This window comes from Salvelinus sp. IW2-2015, unplaced genomic scaffold (assembly GCF_002910315.2).
Source record: "Salvelinus sp. IW2-2015 unplaced genomic scaffold, ASM291031v2 Un_scaffold83, whole genome shotgun sequence".
Taxonomy (NCBI): domain Eukaryota; kingdom Metazoa; phylum Chordata; class Actinopteri; order Salmoniformes; family Salmonidae; genus Salvelinus; species Salvelinus sp. IW2-2015.
Window position 1 is genome coordinate 519130 of NW_019942514.1, and position 20561 is coordinate 539690.

Genomic DNA, 20561 nt, shown 5'->3' on the forward strand with positions numbered 1-20561 from the left:
TTAAATGTGTAAACCCTTGCAAGGCTGCCGACCCAGATGGCATCCCTAGCCACGTCCTCAGAGCATGCGCAGACCAGATGGCTGGTCTGGTCCCCACATGCTTCAAGATGGCCACCATTTTTCCTGTACCCAAGAATGCAAAGGTAACTGAACTAAACGAGCACTTCTGTCATCATGAAGTGCTTTGAAAGACTAGTCAAGGATCATAACACCTCCACCTTACCTGACAACCTAGACCCACTTCAATTTGCTTACCATCCCAATAGGTCAACAGGCAATACAATCACCATCACACTGCACAATCCCATCTGGACAAGAGAAATACCTGTGTAAGAATGTTGTTCATTGAGTATAGCTCAGCATTCAACACCATAGTACCCTCCAAGCTCATCATTAAGCTTGAGGCCCTGGGTCTAAACCTCGCCTTGTGCAATTGGGTCCCGGACTTCCTGACGCCTGGTACGGCAACTGCACCACCCTCAACTACAGGGCTCTCCAGAGGGTTGTGCGGTCTGCACAATGCATCAACGGGGGCAAACTACCTGCCCTCCAGGAAACCTACAGAACCCAATGTCACAGGAAGGCCAATAAGATCATGGACAACAACCACCCGAGCCACTGCCTGTTCATCCCGCTACCATTCAGAAGGCGAGGTCAGTACAGGTGCATCAAAGCTGGGACCGAGAGACTGAAAAACAGCTTCTATCTCAAGGCCATCAGACTGTTAAACAGCCTTTACTAACACAGAGAGGCTGCTGCCTACATACAGACTTAAAATCATTGGCTACTTTATTAAGTGGATCACTAGTTACTTTAATAATGCCGCTTTAATGTTTACATATATTGCATTACTCATCTCTTATGTATATACTGTATTTTATACCATTTATTGCATTGTGCCAATGCTGCTCTGTCATTGCTCATCCATATATTTATAAACTCAGCAAAAAAAGAAACTTCCTCACACTGTCAACTGCGTTTATTTTCAGCAAACTTAACATCTGTAAATATTTGTATGAACATAAGATTCATCAACTGAGACATAAACTGAACAAGTTCCACAGACATGTGACTAACAGAAATGGAATAATGTGTCCATGAACAAAGTGGGGGTCAAAATCAAAAGTAACAGTCAGTATCTGGAGTGGCCACCAGCTGCATTAAGTACTGCAGTGCATCTCCTCCTCATGGACTGCACCAGATTTGCCAGATCCGGGCTCTTCGCTGGCCTTGGCAGAACACTGACATTCCTGTCTTGCAAGAAATCACGCACAGAATGAGCAGTATGGCTGGTGGCATTGTCTGGCTGGAGGGTCATGTCAGGATGAGCTTGCAGGAAAGGTACCACATGAGGGAAGAGGTTGTCTTCCCCGGTAATGCACAGCGTTGAGATTGCCTGCAATGACAACAAGCTCAGTCCGATGATGCTGTGACACACCGTCCCAGACCATGACGGACCCTCCACCTCCAAATTGGTCCCGCTCCAGAGTACAGGCCTCTGTGTAACGCTCATTCCTTCGACGATAAACATGAATCTGACCATCACCCCTGGTGAGACAAAACCGCAACTCGTCAGTGAAGAGCACTTTTTGCCAGTCATGTCTGGTCCAGCGACGGTGGGTTTGTGCCCATAGGCGACGTTGTTGCTGGAGATGTCTGGTTACACCAGGCCTACACGCTCTCAGTCCAGCTTCTCTCAGCCTATTGCGGACAGTCTGAGTAATGATGGAGGGATTGTGGAAAACAATGTTGAAACCCTTTACAATGAAGATCTGTGAAGTTATTTGGATTTTTTCGAATTATCTTTGAAAGACAGGGTACTGAAAAAGGGATGTTTCTTTTTTTGCTGAGGTTATATTCTTATTCCATTCCTTTACTTAGATTTGTGTGTATTAAGTAGTTGTTGTGGAATTGTTAGATTACTTGTTAGATATAGCTGCACTGTCAGAACTTGAAGCACAAGCATTTCGCTACACTCGCAATAACATCTGCTAACCATGTGTATGTGACCAGTAAAATTTGATTTGAATGAAATTAGAATTCCATATAATGTTTCTATATCACCTACAATATTTACCATTACATCTGGAGAGAAAAATAATGGGGATACATCCAATTTTGCTCGAAGGATATACACATTTGCATAATCAGAATGTTGTGCTAATATTATCTAAAACGTTAATATAACATTCTGAAGGTTCATGAAATGTTCTGAGGACGTCAAAGACAAGGTTCATACAATATACGTTTTACATCAATGGAATAGTATGTTAAATGTAAAACAATTATGCTGACTCAATTCAAAAACTGACTGATTTCATTGTTACAACATGTAATGTGCAACCTAACTTTAACATTATATGAATGTCATCACAACTGATCATTTTTTGTGTTTTGGGAACCTATCTCTTGTAATGTACCCACACTGTTCCCACAACCTAAAGAAATGTTTTAGGAACTTTTAAAGAATATAAAACATTTGTTCTGGGAATGTTCTTGCAAAAACAGGTAAATGTTTTTTGCAACCTAATAAAAACATTATATTCTGAACAAAAATATAAAACGCAACATGCAACAATTTCAAAGATTTTGCTGAGTTACAGTTCATATAAGGAAATCAGTCAATTTAAATAAATAAATTAGGCCCTAATGGATTCCACATGACTGGTCAGGGGAGCAGCCATGGGTGGGCCTGCAAGGGCATAGGCCCACCCACTTGGTAGCGAGGCCAACCCACTGGGGAGCCAGGCTCACCCAATCAGAATACATTTTTCCCCAGAAAAGGGTTTTATTACAGACAGAAACACTCCTCCACAAGCCCCCCGACCGCCTCTGATGATCCCGCAGGTGACGAAGCCAAATGTAGAGGTCCTGGGCTGGCATGGTTACACATGGACTGTGGTTGTTAGGCCTGTTGGACGTACTGACAATTTCTCTGAAATGACATTGACGGCGGCTTATGGTCGAGAAATGAACATTCAATTCTCTGGCAACAGCTCTGGTGGACATCCCTGCAGTCAGCATGCTAATTGCACGTTCCCTCAAAACATGAGACATCTGTGGCATCGGAAGTTTACATACACTTAGGTTGGAGTCATTAAAACTCGTTTTTCAACCACTTCACAAATGTCTTGTTAACAAACTATAGTTTTGGCAAGTCGGTTAGGACATCTACTTTGTGCATGACACAAGTAATTTTTCCAGCAGTTGTTTACAGACAGATGAAATCACTTATAATTCACTGTAGCTCAATTCCAGTGGGTCAGAAGTTTACATACACTAAGTTGACTGTGCCTTTAAACAGCTTGGAAAATTCCAGAAAATTATGTAATGGCTTTAGAAACTTCTGATAGGCTAATTGACATAATTTGAGTCAATTGGAGGTGTACCTGTGGATGTATTTCAAGGCCTACCTTCAAACTCAGTGCCTCTTTGCTTGACATCATGGGAAAATCAAAGAAATCAGCCTAGATCTCAGAAAAAGAATTGTAGACCTCCACAAGTCTGGTTCATCCTTGGGAGAAATTTCCAAATGCCTGAAGGTACCACGTTCATCTGTACAAACAATAGTATGCAAGTATAAACACCATTGGACCACGCAGCCGTCATACCGGTCAGGAAGGAGACGCGTTCTGTCTCCAAGAGATGAACGTATTTTTGGGCAAAAAGTGCAAAATAATCCCAGAACAACAGCAAAGGACCTTGTGAAGATGCTGGAGGAAACAGGTACAAAATTATCAATATCCACAGTAAAACAAGTCCTATATCGACATAATCTGCACACGGGGACAACTGCACACGGGGACAAAATATCATACTTTTTGGATAAATGTCCTCTGTTCTGATGAAACAAAAATAGAACTGTTTGGCCACGATGACCATCGTTGTGTTTGGAGGAAAAACGGGGAGACTTGCAAACCGAAGAACACCATCCCAACCGTGAAGCACGGGGGTGGCAGCATCATGTTGTGTAGGTGCTTTACTGGTGCGCTTCACAAAATAGATGGAATCATGAGGTAGGAAAATGATGTGGATATATTGAAGCAACATCTCAAGACATCAGTCGGGAAGATAAAGCTCGGTCGCAAATGGGTCTTCCAAATGGACAATGACCCCAAGCATATTTCCAAAGTTGTGGCAAAATGGACAACAAAGTCAAGGTATTGGAGTGGCCATCACAATGCCCTGACCTCAAACCTAAAGAACATTTGTGGGCAGAACTGAAAAAGCATGTGCGAGCAAGGAGGCCTACTAACCAGACCCCGGTACACCAGCTTTGTAATGAAAGAAATCAAAGCTGAAATAAATAATTCTCTCTACTATTATTCTGACATTTCACATTCTTAAAATAAAGTGGTGATCCTAACTGACCTAAGACAGGGAATTATTACTGGGATTAGATGTCAGGAATTGTGAAAAACTGAGTTGGCTAAGGTGTATGTAAACTTCTGACTTCAACTGTATCTCTGTAGAACTGTGATCCACTGTAACCGGATCCTCACAGGCCAGTAATGACAATGCTGTGTAATCAGCTAATTTGATATGCCACACCTGTCAGGTGGATGGATTATCTTGACAAATTATTAAATGCTCACTAACAGGGATGTAAACAAATCTATGCCCAGAATGAGAGAAGCAAGCTTTTTGTGCGTATGGACATTTTCTGTGATATTTTTTTCCAGCTCATGAAACATGGGACCTGCAATTTACGTGTTGCGTTTATATATTTTTTGGTGTAATAATCAGCTGTTGGCCTCCTGAGTGGCGCAGTGGTCTAAGGCACTATATTGAAGTTTCTAGCTGTGCCACTAGAGATCCTGGTTCAAGTCCAGGCTTTGTCGCAGCCGGCCGTGACTGGGAGACCCATGGGACGGCGCACAATTGGCCCAGCGTCGTCCGGGTTAGGAGAGGGTTAGGCCCGGGCAGGGATGTCCTTGTCCCATTGCTCTCTAGCGACTCCTGTGGCGGGCCGGGTGGCACGCTGACACGGTCGCCAGGTGTACGGTGTTTCCTCCAACACATTGGTGTGGCTGGCTTCCGGGTTAAGCGGGCATTGTGTCCAGAAGCAGTGCGGCTTAATTGGGTCGTGTTTCGGAGGACGCATGACTCTCGACCTCCGTAGGGGAGTTGCGGCGACAAGAAGAGACTAACTACCAATTGGATACCAAGAAATTGGGGAGAAAAAAAGGGGTAAAAGGAAAACATTTAATAATCAGCTGCTCTGGGAAAGATCTTGAAACATCAGGTGAATGTTTTTTACAAACATTTTTACATTTTTACAAACACTCAACTTCTTGTCGCCGCAATTCATCACCACGACTGGACAGTTGTTTTGTGATATGAGAACATTTGCACTGAGAACCTTCATAGAACCAATTTTGGTTTGCTGGGAGGGCTGCTTAGATATTCACACGAGCATGAAGGGTGTCTACACGGCCCGACACCTGACCATATTTCATACTGTAGCATCTTCTCAGGGTGAGGGAGAGAGAAAGAGATCAAAGTGAGGAACAGTGTTAGTGCAGAGAGAGAGTTTGAGAGAGAGATTTGCTATTTGACTCCTGCTGGGTGGAATAATATTCAAATATTATGCTCCTCAATTTTTGACTTATCATTTCTAGCATGTTGGGCTAGTGTGACCAGTGCAGTTAAAGCTAGAACTACTGTAGTTGCTCCTGCTCAACAACTGTAAGTTAAAATGTTTAGATTCATTTTAAGTGCCTAAACAACATCTTATTAGCAATTGGGTCATTGTAAATGTATAAGCAGAACTAAAAACTACTTTGAAAAAGCAATTCGCAACGCAACCGGTGGAGAGCATTTTGTGACTAGAGACACGGTTGGTTACCAGGTCATTAACAAGGTGAATTAAAAATGCAGTTATCTTTGCACTGCAAGAATGGACTACATTATGAAATGCTATAATTGTGAAACAAAACGAGACTTACAGTGACAGTGTATTTATTTAAACATGCTTTCAAACATGGAGAAAGAATATGCATTTGTATGTCCTGGTTACTGATTTGTTTTGAATATTCCCTAGGTATGATGTGACTGGGACTCATGCACAGTACATACTGTAAATGAATAGCTATGATGGACACAGATAGAGCAAATTGCCTGTAAACCTGCTTACTAACATAATGCTATTGCAAATAGTAACCAACTGCACATGGTTCCTCTCATATTGGTGGTCCTAATGTGTCTTTATTTTACTGAAAAAAGGGCTGAGTGTGATGAACTTTAGACCACTGATGAAAGTATGTAATTTAATTATCTGTGCCATCTTTATCTGTAAGGTCTTTCATCATTACTTGGACGAAATGATCTTACCATGCTCTTCCCTTCTCTCCTCTGTCTTTCGTAGGTCCCTGCATATGATCTACCATGGACAAACTGCTCAGCAGCCTCCTGCTTCTGGGAACCGCAGTGATGATGGCTCACGCATGCCCCAAGTACTGTGTCTGCCAGAACCTGTCTGAGTCCCTGGGTACCCTCTGCCCATCCAAAGGCCTGCTCTTCGTGCCTCTGGACATAGACCGGCGGACCGTAGAGCTCCGCTTGGGCGGCAACTTCATCCTCAAGGTCACACCGCAGGACTTTGCCAACATGACGGGCCTGGTGGACCTCACCTTGTCCCGCAACACCATCAGTGCCATCCTGCCTTTCTCCTTCCTCGACCTGGAGACCCTGCGCTCCCTGCACCTGGACAGCAACCGCCTGACCGAGCTGGGACCGGACGACCTGCGTGGCCTTGTCAACCTGCAGCACCTCATCCTCAACAACAACCAGCTCAACCGCATCTCCAAGGTGGCTTTTGACGATCTGATGCTGACACTGGAAGACCTGGACCTGTCCTACAACAACTTGCGGGGCGTACCTTGGGAGTCCATCCGCAAGATGGTCAACCTCCACCAGTTGAGTCTTGATCATAACCTCATCTCGCACATCACAGAGGGGACATTTACGGACCTGGACAAGCTGGCGCGCCTGGACCTCACGTCCAACCGGCTCCAGAAGCTCCCGCCAGACCCCATCTTCGCCCGTTCCCAGACTAACTTAATACTGACCACTCCCTACGCCCCTCAGCTTTCCCTGAGCTTTGGGGGAAACCCCCTGCATTGCAACTGTGAAGTGCTTTGGCTCCGGAGGCTGGACCGAGAGGACGATATGGAGACGTGCGCTTCCCCTACCAGTCTAAAGGGACGCTACTTTTGGTACGTGCGGGAAGAAGAGTTTGTCTGTGAACCGCCCCTGATCACCCAACACACGCACAAGTTGTTAGTCCTGGAGGGCCAAACAGCTAGCCTGCGCTGCAAAGCTATCGGCGACCCAATGCCGATCATACACTGGGTCGCCCCAGACGACCGTTTGATTAGCAATTCGTCCCGAGCGACCGTGTACGATAACGGCACCCTGGATATTACCATCACCACGTCCAAGGATTACGGCACCTTCACTTGCATCGCAGCCAACGCAGCAGGGGAATCGACCGCCTCTATAGAACTGTCCATCATTCAACTGCCACACCTCAGCAATGGTACCAACCACACCGCACAGCCCAAGTCCCGGCTCTCGGACATCACCAGCTCTACCAAGACCAGTAAGGGGGAGTCCAAACCTGTTCCGGAAAAGGTGGTATCTGTATCGGAGGTGTCTGCGTCCTCTGCTCTGGTCAAGTGGACTGTTAGCAAAACAGCACCCAAGGTCAAGATGTACCAGCTCCAGTACAACTGCTCCGAAGATGAAGTCCTGATTTACAGGTAATTAACATTGTGTGATTCTTTTTTTTATAGACTTGAGGGTTTGATGAGAGGTGGGTTGCAAGATCACAATACAGTTTAACAAGTCCCTAGGGTCCCCATTTGTCTGTAGAACTTTACAACACTTCAGTTGTACGTAGCCAGTCTGTCGCCAATTAATTGCTAACTACATCCGACATGTAGCCTACTGCTCTTATGTGTTATCCAAAGAGTATTGATAGCATGTCCTCTTGACACTTTCCTCAATGCACACAAGATATTCTTCAGATAATAGCAATACCTACACCTGCAATTAACAAGCACTGAGCCAGGCACTTTTTATCATAGTGAAACCAGCCACAAAAATAATCCAACTTTTTAATCGTTTATTCCTGCAGTCCTAACAAAGAGGATTTTTCTAAATGTTCTTTCAACTATTTATCTCAATCCCAATGCTCTAGACAATTAGGAATACATATAATACTTTTGGGAAATAAATCTGTAGGCTCCCTGCCATCCAAACATTTTCTAGCTTAAAAAAATAAGCACTTGCTTTAGTGATGGAAGATGTCCAAGCAACCACAAATGTTCCCACTACAACAAATTAACAGAAAACACACAAAGAAGAATTAGTATAATGATAATTAGCCTGGCAATACAACACTTTACATGTGGGTTGCCTGTGTAGTAACAGTGTAATTACACTAGTAACAGCATGTGCAAACCTAATAGCATTAGAATGGCATTAGGAACAGTTACCCCACCCTGTATTTGACTCCATTGCTATAAGAAGGAAAGGGAAAGACATGGGCAGATCTAGACTAGCAGGCCTGGGAATAAACCATATATCTCCCCTGCCTCCCAAGAGCGTAATGTGGTTAAGAATGCTGAGGGACTGTCCCTGGATATTTACTACCCTTACTTTGTTTAATAAAATAATTGTGCATGAATTGGAAAAGCGGGCCTGTAATTGCTGAATGCAGTTACAGTAAGTTATGTGTTCAATCGTAAACCTTCGTAAACACACGAAATTGAATACCAATGAACCCCCCCAGCAATACTTTACCTTTTAATGGCCGACGTGTCATAGCCCTTTGAGATTTACCTCTTATGCAAGTACCGGATTCTGAATTGTTTAATAACCGAGAGCGGACACTATGGAGATCTGCTGTTGCTTATTGGTTTACTGGGGGAATGCGATATTGAAATCATGCTCAGAGTTGGGTTGAGATATTATTTTGCTCAAAGGACTGAATAGAACTCATCACCTCTTAAGAATACAATAATAGGATATGTTTATCTGATTTGCTCACCAGGCACATTCAGTGCTAGTTTTTTCAACCTGCTCCTGTACAGACCAAGAAGTAATATAATTTCCTCAGTATAGCTACAGCTTTTCGCTGTCCAATGAATGTGGCGGACGGGTGGCTCAACCGTTTTCCACCCACCCACAGTTTATATGAATTAATTCTTATCCCGGCATTTCTACAAATGTGTTAAAATAGACTGGCGCTGAACATATTGGAGTTCCAAGTTATGAATGCTGTATACAGTGCCTTCAGAAAGTGTTCATATCCCTTGACTTATTCCACATTTTCTTTTGTTACAGCCTAAATTCAAAATGGATTAAATAATTATTTTTTCTCACCCATCTACACTACCGTTCAAAAGTTTGGGGCCACTTAGAAATGTCCTTGTTTTTGAAAGAAAAGCAACAAAAAAAGTCAATTAAAATAACATCAAATTGACCAGCAATAGAGTGTAGACATTGTTAGTGTTGTAAATGACTATTGTAGCTAGAAATGGCAGATGGAATATCTACATAGGCGTACAGAGGCCCATTTATCAGCAACCATCACTCCTGTGTTCTAATGGCACATTGTGTTAGCTAATTCAAGTTTATCATTTTAAAAGGCTAATTGATCATTAGTAAATCATTTTGCAATTATGTTAGCACAGCTGAAAACTGTTGTTCTGCAATAAAACTGGCCTTAGACTAGTTGAGTTTCTGGAGCATCAGCATTTGTGGGTTCGATGACAGGCTCAAAATGGCCAAAAAACAAATAACTTTCTTCTGAAACACAAGAGAACTGTTCTGAGAAATGAAGGCTATTCCATGCAAGAAATTGCCAAGAAACTGAAGATCTCATACAACGCTGTGTACTACTCCCTTCACTGAACAGCGCAAACTGGCTCTAATCAAAACCAGATCTGTGCCTCGACACAATCCTGTCTCGGAGCTCTACGGATAATTCCTTCAACCTCATTGCTTGGTTTTTGCTCTGACATGCTCTGTCAACTATGGGACCTTAAGCCGTCATTGTAAATAAGAATTTGTTCTTAACCGACTTGCCTAGTTAAATATATATATACATACATGCATATATATATATATATATATATATATATATATATATATATATATAGACAGGTGTGTGCCTTTCCAAGTCATGTTCAATCAATTGAATATACCACAGGTGGACTCCAATCAAGTTGTAGAAACATCTCAAGGATGATCAATGGAAACAGGATGTACCTGAGCTCAATTTCGAGTCTCATAGCAAAGGGTTTGAATACTTATGTAATTAGGTATTTTTGTTTAGACATTTTTATACATTTGCAAACATTTCTAAAAACCTGTTTTCGCTTTGTCATTATGGGGTATTGTGTGTAGATGGACGAGGAAAACATTTAATGTTATCCATTTTAGAATAAAGCTGTAACGTAACAAAATGTGGAAAAGGTCAAGGGGTTTGAATACTATCTGAATGCACTGTATATACAAGGGGTATCGGTACAGAGTCAATGTGCAGGGGTACGGGTTAGTCAAGGTAATTGAGGTAATATGCTCATGTAGGTAGGGGTAAAGTGACTATGCAGAGATAATAAACAGAGAGGAGCAGCAGCGTACAGTTGAAGTTGGAAGTTTACATACACCTTAGCCAAATACAATTAAACTCAGTTTTTCACAATTCGTGACATTTAATCCCAGTAAAAATTCCCTGTTTTAGATCAGTTAGGATCACCACTTTATTTTAAATATGTAAAATGTCTGAATAATAGTAGAGAGAATAATTTATTGCCCCCGGTAATGCATTGGGCAAACCGCAAGATCCTTGCGGTTGCGGGCAGTGTAGTTGCCGTACTAGGCGGTGATACAGCCCGATGCTTTCAATTGTGCAACTGTAAAAGATTGTGAAGGTTTTATGTGACAAGCAACATTTCTTTAGCCTCCTGAGGTTGAAGAGGCGCTGTTGCGCCTTCACCACACTTGCTGTGTGGGTGGCCCATTTCAGTTAGTCAATGATGTGTACGCCAAGGAACTTTCAACCTTCTCCAAGCGGTGTCGTTGATGTAGATAGGGGGGTGATCCCTCTGCTGTTTCCTGAAGTCAACAATCATCTCTTTTGTTTTTAGTTGACGTTGAGTGAGTGGTTGTTTTCCAGGCACCACACTCCCAGAGCCCTCACCTCCTCCCTGTAGGCTGTCTCGTCATTGTTGGTAATCAAGCCTACTACTGTTGTGTCGTCTGCAAACGTGATGATTGAGTTGGAGGCGTGCTTGGCCACGTAGTCATGGGTGAACAGGGAGTACAGGAGGGGGCTGAGCACACACCCTTGTGGGGCCCCAGTGTTGAGGATCAGCGGAGTGGAGGTGATGTTTCCTACCTTCTGTACTCCCTGTACTCTCCTGAAGGGGCGGCCCTTCAGGAAGTCCAGGACCCAGTCGCACAGGTTGGGGTTCAGACCCAGGGCCTTGAGCTTAATGATGAGCTCGGAGGGTACTATGGTGTTGAATGCTGAGCCACAGAATGCTGAGTTCACAGAAATCATGTGATCCACTATTACTGAATATAGAATGAGTCCATGCAACAACTATGTGATTTGTTACGCACATTTTTACTCCTGAACTTGACTCAAGACATTTCAGCTTTTCATGTTTTATTAATTTCGAAAATGTTCTACAAACAAAATTCCACTTTGACAATATGAGGTATTGTATGTAGATCAATGACACAACATCTACATGTAATTCATTTTAAATTCAGGCTGTAACACAACACAATTTGGAAAAAAGTAAAGGGGTGTGAATACTTTCTGAAGGCACTGTATAAAGCTCTGGGTTTTTTCATCTGGAGCAGTGTTGTTGTAAAATGACTGGTTTCTTCCAGATCTCAGTCGGACAGCTTACATTTCCATTGCTCATTAATTTGCAACAGCAAAGCAATTACCCAGGGAGGGTAAATGAATAACATTGAGTATTATTAAGGAATCGTCTGAATTACTTTTCTGTGTTAAAATATGTTTATCGACATGCATTAAATAATCATGAAATACAAAATCAATGATTTAATGTCCATTGGACTTGATTGTAAGATATGTTCTGCTTTGTTGTTTCTGACTTCATGTCACTTTCCGATGGCCAGTGTTTTCAAAAAATCATTTTAGGTGATTCCAGTATGACATTGTGCCCACCAGTGTAGTGTTATCACCAGTAACATGCTTCTAGGAACCGCATCATCTGAGCCACAACTGTCATAGTGAAAATTACTTTATTTTCCAACGCACATGAGCCCTCAGCATGTGGTGTAGAGCGCTCAACCCTACGGTTTTCATCGGACGCTATTAATCCCATAGAGGAAGAAATACACAGCCAAATAGACAAGACCCCATGCTTAATTACGCGGTGTGTCGGTCTGTCTCAGGAGGTACCCCAGCTCAAACAAGCAGCCCACACAATGTTATTATATTAATGGGTGCATTTTGTAGCATGAGCCATTTAGAGTATCTCCATGAAATTCTGAACTATAATATCTTTATTTTTCTATCAGACTACAATGTGTTGATGTGGATGTATGTGACTAATGTCTCAGCTAAAGAGCCTTAATCAGCGCATGAAATAAGAGAAACATATGAAAATCTATAGTAGCTTTTCATGTGGATATCCAATAATTACTTGGATAAGGAAACAATAGCTTTAGTACTGTTCAGTGATTCACTTTGTTACACATAAGTAGGTAATACGTGTATTGTGTTATATGAGCATGCTGCGTCTATTGTAAAATAAATCTGACCATAATTCTATCCTCCTGATTCCTGCTTACAAGTAAAAACGTAACTTCTCTGCGCTACGGATCCCTTTTACGGGATCATTTTCCTAAACAACTGCTGAATTGCAGGGCGCAAAATATTACTAAAAATATTTATAATCATGCAATCACAAGTGAAATATACCAAAACACAGCTTAGCTTGTTGTTAATCCACCTATCGTGTCATATTTTGAAAATATGCTTTACAGCGAAAGAATTCCAAGCTTTTGAGATTGTATCAATCAATGCTAAAACAGCTAGCCCCAAATTAGCTTGGTCACGAAAGTCAGAAAAGCAATAAAATGAATCGCTTACCTTTGATAATCTTCGGATGTTTGCACTCACGAGACTCCCAGTTACACAACAAATGTTCTTTTTGTTCGATAAATATGACTTTTATAACAAAAAAACGCCATTTGGGTTGCGCGTTATGTTCAGAAAACCAAAGCCTCGTTCCGTTCGACGAAAATTCCAAAAAGTATCCGTAATGGTCGTAGAAACATGTCAAATGTTTTTTATAATCAATCCTCAGGTTGTTTTTAACAAACATAATCGATAATATTTCAACTGGACCGTAACCTATTCATTAAGAGAGAAAAAGAAAATGGAGAGCTACCTCTCGCGCGCAGGAACTAATCAGAGGACAACTGACTGAACAACTGAAATCTCGCTAATTTTTCAAAATAAAAGCCTGAAACTATGTCTAAAGCCTGGTCACAGCCTGAGGAAGCCATTGGAAAAGGAATCTGGTTGATACCCCTTTAAATGGAAGAAAGACGGGCCAGGACACACAGATAAAAATAATAACTTCCGGGTTAGATTTTCTCAGGTTTTCGCCTGCAGAATCAGTTTTGTTATACTCACAGACAATATGTTGACAGTTTTGGAAACTTTGGAGTGTTTTCTATCCTAATCTGTAAATTATATGCATATTCTACGATCTGGACCTGAGAAATAGTCCGTTTACCTTGGGAACGTTATTTAAAAAAAAAAATAATAATAATCTGACCCCTAAGGTCAAGAGGTTGGAAGCACCAGTGACTCGGACAATAAAAAAAGTGGTCAGATGAAGCAGATGCTAAGCTGCAGGACTGTTTTACTAGCACAGACTGGAATATGTTCCGGGATTCTTCCAATGGCCTTGAGGAGTACACCACATCAGTCACTGGCTTAATCAATAACTGCATCGATGACGTCGTCCCCACAGTGACTGTATGTACATACCCCAACCAGCACCATGGATTAAAGGCAACATCCGCACTGAGCTAAAGGGTAGAGCTGCCGCTTTCAAGGAGTGGGACTTTAACCCGGAAGCTTATAAGAAATCCTGCTATGCCCTCCGACGAAGCATCAAACAGGCAAAGTGTCAATACAGGACTAATCGTACTACACCGGCTCCAACGCTCGTCGGATGTGGGAGGACTTGCAAACTATTACAGACTACAAAGGGAAGCACAGCTGTGAGCTGCCCAGTGACACAAGCCTGCCAGATGAGCTAAATTACTTACAGTTGAAGTCGGAAGTTTACATTCACTTAGGTTGGAGTCATTAAAACTCGTTTTTCAACCACTCCACAAATTTCTTGTTAACAAACTATAGTTTTGGCAAGTCGGTTAGGACATCTACTTTGTGCATGACACAAGTAATWTTTCCAACAATTGTTTACAGACAGATTATTTCACTTATAATTCACTGTATCACAATTCCAGTGGGTCAGAAGTTATCATACACTAAATTGACTATGCCTTTAAACAGCTTGGAAAATTCCAGAAAATGATGTCATGCTTTAGAAACTTCTGATAGGCTAATTGACATAATTTGAGTCAATTGGAGGTGTACCTGTGGATGTATTTCAAGGCCTACCTTCAAACTCAGTGCCTCTTTGCTTGACATGGGAAAATCAGCTAATATCTCAGAAAAATAATTGTAGACCTCCACAAGTCTAGTTCATCCTTGGGAGCAATTTCCAAATGCCTGAAGGTACCACGTTCATCTGTACAAACAATAGTACGCAAGTATAAACACCATGGGACTATGCAGTTGTCATACCGCCCAGGAAGGAGAAGCGTTCTGTCTACTAGAGATTAACGTACTTTGGTGCGAAAAGTGCAAATCAGTCCCAGAACAACAGCAAAGGACCTTGTGAAGATGCTGGAGGAAACAGGTAAAAAAGCATCTATGTCCACAGTAAAACTAATCCTATATCGACATAACCTGAAAGGCCGCTCAGCAAGGAAGAAGCCACTGCTCCAAAACTGCCATAAAAAAGCCAGACTACGGTTTTCAACTGCACATGGGGACAAAGATTGTACTTTTTGTAGAAATGTCCTTTGTTCTGATGAAACAAAAATATAACTGTTTGGCCAAAATGACCATTGTTATGTTTGGAGGAAAAAGGGGGCGGCTTGCAAGCCGAAGAACACCATCCTAACCGTGAAGCACAGGGTTGACAGCATCATGTTGTGGGGGTGCTTTGCTGCAGGAGGGACTGGTACACTTCACAAAATAGATGGCATCATGAGGAACAAAAATTATGTGGATATATTGAAGCAACATCAGTCATAAAGTTAAAGCTTGATCGCAAATGGGTCTTCCAAATGGACAATGACCCCAAGGATACTTCCAAAGTTGTGGCAAAATGGCTTAAGGACAGCATAGTCAAGGTATTGGAGTGGCCATCACAAACCTGATCTCAATCCTATAGACAATTTGTGGGCAGATCTGAAAAAGCATGTGTGGGCAAGGAGGCCTACAAACCTGACTCAGTTACACCAGCTCTGTCAGGCGGAATGGGCCAAAATTTACCCAACTTATTGTGGAAGCTTGTGGAAGGCTACCCGAAACATTTGACCCAAGTACAATTTAAAGGAAATGCCACCAAATACTAATTGAGTGTGGGTAAACTTCTGACCTACTGGGAATGTGATGAAAGAAATAAAAGCTGAAATAAATCATTCTCTTCTATTATTCTGACATTTCACATTCTTAAAATAAAGTGGTGATCCTAACTGACTTAAGACAGCGAATTCTTACTAGAATTAAATGTCAGGAATTGTGAAAAACCTGAGTTTAAATGTAATTGGCTGAGGTGTATGTAAACTTCCAACTTCAACTGTATATACTTGCTTTAAGGCAAGTAACACTGAAACACTGCATGAGAGCAACAGCTGTTCCCGGACGACTGTGTGATCACACTCTCCATAGCCGATGTGAGTAAGACCTTTAAACAGGTCAACATTCACAAGGCTGCTAGGCCAGACGGATTACGAGGACGTGTACTCCGAGCATGCGCTGACCAACTGGCAAGTGTCTTCACTGACATTTTCAACCTCTCCCTATCTGAGTCTGTAATACCAACATGTTTCAAGCAGACCACCATAGTCCCTGTGCCCAAGAACACTAAGGGAACCTGCCTAAATGACTACCGACCCGTAGCACTCATGTCTATAGCCATGAAGTGCTTTGAAAGGCTGGTCATGGCCCACATCAACCCACCCACATCAAACCCTAGACCCACTCAAATTTGCATACTGCCCCAACAGATCCTCAGATGATGCAATCTCTATTGCACTACACACTGCCCTTTCCCACCTGGACAAAAGGAACACCTGTGTGAGAATGCTATTCATTGACTACAGCTCAGTGTTCAACAACATAGTGCCCTCAAAGCTCATCACTAAGCTAAGGACCCTGGCAAGGACCCTGGTAAGGGTAGGTAACAACACATCCGCCACGCTGATCCTCAGCACGGGGGCACCTCAGGGGTGCGTGCTCAGTCCCCTCCTGTACTCCCTGTTCACTCATGACTGCATGGCCAGGCACGACTTCAACACCATCATTAAGTTTGCCGTTAACACAACAGTGGTAGGCCTGATCACTGACAAATATGAGACAGCCTATAGGGAGGAGGTCAGAGACCTGGCCGTGTGGTGCCAGGACAACAACCTCTCCCTCAATGTGATCAAGACAAAGGAGATGATTGTGGACTACAGGAAAAGGAGGACCGAGCACGCCCCTTTTCTCATTGATGGGGCTATAGTGGAGCAGGTTGTGAGCTTCAAGTTCCTTGGTGTCCACATCACCAACTAATTCTCATGGTCCTAGAACACCAAGACAGTTGTGAAGAGAGCACGACAAAACCTATTCCCCCTGAAAGTTCTACAGCTGCACCATTGAGAGCATGCTAACTGGTTGCATGACTTCCTGGTATGGCAACTGCTCGGCCGCCGACCGCAAGGCACTACAGAGAGTAGTGCGTACAGCCCAGCCATCCAGGACCTCTATACCAGGTGTTGTCAGAGGATGGTCCTAAAAATTGTCAGACTCCAGCCAACCAAGTCATAGACTGCTCTCTCTGCTACCGCACGGCAATCAGTACCGGAGCGCCAATTCTAGGCCCAAAAGGCTTCTCAACAGGTTCTACCCCTAAGCCATATGACTGCTGAACAGCTAATCAAATGGCTACCAAGACTATTTGCATTGCCCCCACCCCCTGTTACACTGCTGCTATTCTGTTTACTCTTTATGCATAGTCACTTTAACTCTACCTACATGTACATATTACCTCAATTACCTCGAGTAACCGGTGCGCTCACACATTGACTCATTTACATTTAAGTCATTTAGCTGACGCTCTTATCCAGAGCGACTTACAATTTGGAAAGTTCATACATATTCATCCTGGTCCCCCCGTGGGGAATGAACCCACAACCCTGGCGTTGCAAGCGCCATGCTCTACCAACTGAGCCACACGGGACTCTGTACCAGTACCCCTGTATATAGCCTCGCTATTGTTATTTTACTGATGCTCTTTAATTATTATTTTATTTCTTATTTTTTACATATTTATTTTTTAATTAACATGTATTTTTCTTAAAACTGCATTGTTGGTTAAGGGCTTGTAAGTAAGCATATCACGTAGGTCTACACGGCGCATTTGACAAATAAAAGTTGATCTTTCATTACTACAGGAGATACAAGCCCTGATTTATATTGGGGTGTATCCCAATAATATCTATTTTTTGAATTGTACACTTGTTCACTACTTCCCACAAATCTAAAGGTATAAGATTGGTGGAGGCATGGTCTAGTGGGAGCTTCCACCATATTTCTTATACAATTTATTTCCTTTCAGATCAGTGAAGGAAAGTGAACAAGTGCACACTTTGGGAAGAAGGAGATATAATTGGGAAATAGCCAATGACTATTTATTAGAAAAGTTAGCAATCAACCACTGTTTCTGATCCCAATACCTTTTAGGGCTTTCGAGTGGCGCAGAGGTCTATGGCACTGCAGCTCAGTGTAAGAGGCGTCACTACAGTCACTGGTGCAAATCCAGTCTGAATTACATCCGGCCGTCATTGGGAGTCCCATAGGGAAGCTCACAATTGGCCCAGTGTCGACCGGGTTTGGCTGGGGTAGGCCGTCATTGTAAATAAGAATTTGTTCTTAACTGACTTGCTCATTTATTGTAGCTGGGGATTTTAACAAAGCAAATTTGAGGGAAACTCTACCGGATCTGATCACGACTCCATTTTGCTCCTCCCTCCCTATAGGCAGAAAGTCAAACAGGAAGTACCCATGCTAAGGACTTATCAACGCTGGTCTGACCCATCGGAAACCACGCTTCAAGATTGTTTTGATCACGCGGACTGGGATATGTTCCGGGTAGCCTCTGAAAATAACACTGACGAATAAACGGAAATGGTGACTGAGTTTATCAGGAAGTATATAGGAGATGTTGTACCCACCGTGACTATTAAAACCTACCCTAACCAAAAACGTGGAAAGATGGCAGCATTCGCGCAAAACTGAAAGCGCGAACCACTGCATTTAACCATGGAAAGGTGACTGGGAATATGGCCAAATAGAAACAGTGTAGTTATTCCCTCCGTAAGGCAATCAACCAAGCAAAACATCAGTATAAAGACAAAGTGGAGTCGCAATTCAACGGCTCAGAAACGAGACGTATGTGGCAGGATCTACAGACAATCAGACTACAAAGGGAAAACGAGCCATGTCGCGGACACCGACGTCTTACTTCCGGACAAGCTAAACACCTTCTTCACCCACTTTGAGGATAACACATTGCCACTTATGTGGCTCGCTCCCAAGGACTGTGGGCTCTCCTTCTCCGTGGCCGATCTGAGTAAGACATAAGACATGCAGGGTTCTCCAGAGGGTGGTGCGGTCTGCCCAACGCATCACCAGGGGAAAACTACCTGCCCTCTAGTACACCTACAGCAACCGATGTCACAGGAAGGCCAAAAAGATAATCAAGGACAACAAACACCCGAGCCACTGTCTGTTCACCCCACTTTCATCCAGAAGGCAAGGTCAGTACAGGTTCATCAAAGCTGGGACCGAGAGACTGAAAAACAGCTTCTATCTCAAGGCCATCAGACTGTTAAATAGCTATCACTAGGCGGCTTCCACCCGGTTACGTAACTCTGCATCTTAGAGGCTGCTGCCCCATATACAGAGACTGAAATCACTGGTCACTTTAATAATGGAACACTAGTCACTCTGATAATGTTTAAAAAAATTGCTTTACTCATCTCATATGTATATACTGTATTCTATTCTACTGTATTTTAGTCACTTTTATGCCACTCCGACATTGCTCATCTTAATATTTATATATTATATCATTTTCTATTCCATTCTTTTACATTTACATTACATTTAAGTCATTTAGCAGACGCTCTTATCCAGAGCGACTTACAAATTGGTGCATTCACCTTATGATATCCAGTGGAACAACCACTTTACAATAGTGCATCTAACGGGAGATGACAAGTGCCTGGATTAGGACCTGCGCCGCTTCCTGCGTTGAGGCAGGGTCGTACTCTGCGAATGTTGTAGAGCATGAACCTACAGGAACGGGTCACCGCCTTGATGTTAGTTGAGAACGACAGGGTGTTGTCCAGGATCACGCCAAGGTTCTTAGCACTCTGGGAGGAGGACACAATGGAGTTGTCAACCGTGATGGCGAGATCAATGGAACGGGCAGTCCTTCCCTGGGAGGAAGAGCAGCTCCGTCTTGCCGAGGTTCAGCTTGAGGTGGTGATCCGTCATCACAACTGATATGTCTGCCAGACATGCAGAGATGCGATTCACCACCTGGTTATCAGAGGGGGGAAAGGAGAAGATTAATTGTGTGTCGTCTGCATAGCAATGATAGGAGAGACCATGTGAGGATATGACAGAGCAAAGTGACTTGGTGTATAGCGAGAATAGAGAGGGCCCTAGAACAGAGCCCTGGGGACACCAGTGGTGAGAGCACGTGGTGCGGAGACAGATTCTCGGCCACGCCACCTGGTAGGAGCGACCTGTCAGGTAAGACGCAATCCAGCGTGGGCCGCGCCGAGATGCCCAGCTCGGAGAGGTGGAGAGGAAGGATCTGATGGTTTTCACAAGTATCAAAGGCGCCGATAGGTCTTAAGAAGGATGAGACAGAAGGAGACGAGAGTTAGGCTTTTGCAGTGCGGAGCGCCTCCGTGACACAGTATGAGAGGACGAGTCTCAGTTGAATGACTAGTCTTGAAACCTGACTGACTTTGGATCAAAGAAGGTCATTTGAGAGAGCATAGCAGAGAGCTGTGCCAAGGAGGCACGTTAATGAGTTTTGGGAGAGAAAAGAAGAAGGATAGATACTGTCTGTAGTTTGTTTGATCATGGAGGATCGAGTGTAGGCTTTTTTTCAGAAGGGGTGCAATTCGCTCTTCTG

The 20561-nt window shown here is 43.1% G+C and overlaps 1 protein-coding gene across 2 annotated transcripts in view; it reads left to right on the forward strand.

Moving 5' to 3' along the window:
• Positions 1 to 20561, forward strand: part of LOC112068070 (leucine-rich repeat and fibronectin type-III domain-containing protein 2-like) — a 276254-nt gene that overhangs the window by 228374 nt on the left and 27319 nt on the right. For both annotated transcript variants that reach the window (XM_024135080.2, XM_070438013.1), the window contains one exon: positions 6368 to 7763. In XM_024135080.2, coding sequence (XP_023990848.1) covers positions 6388 to 7763 — 1376 coding nt within the window. In that variant the 5' untranslated portion in view covers positions 6368 to 6387. The remainder of the gene's footprint in view (positions 1 to 6367; positions 7764 to 20561) is intronic.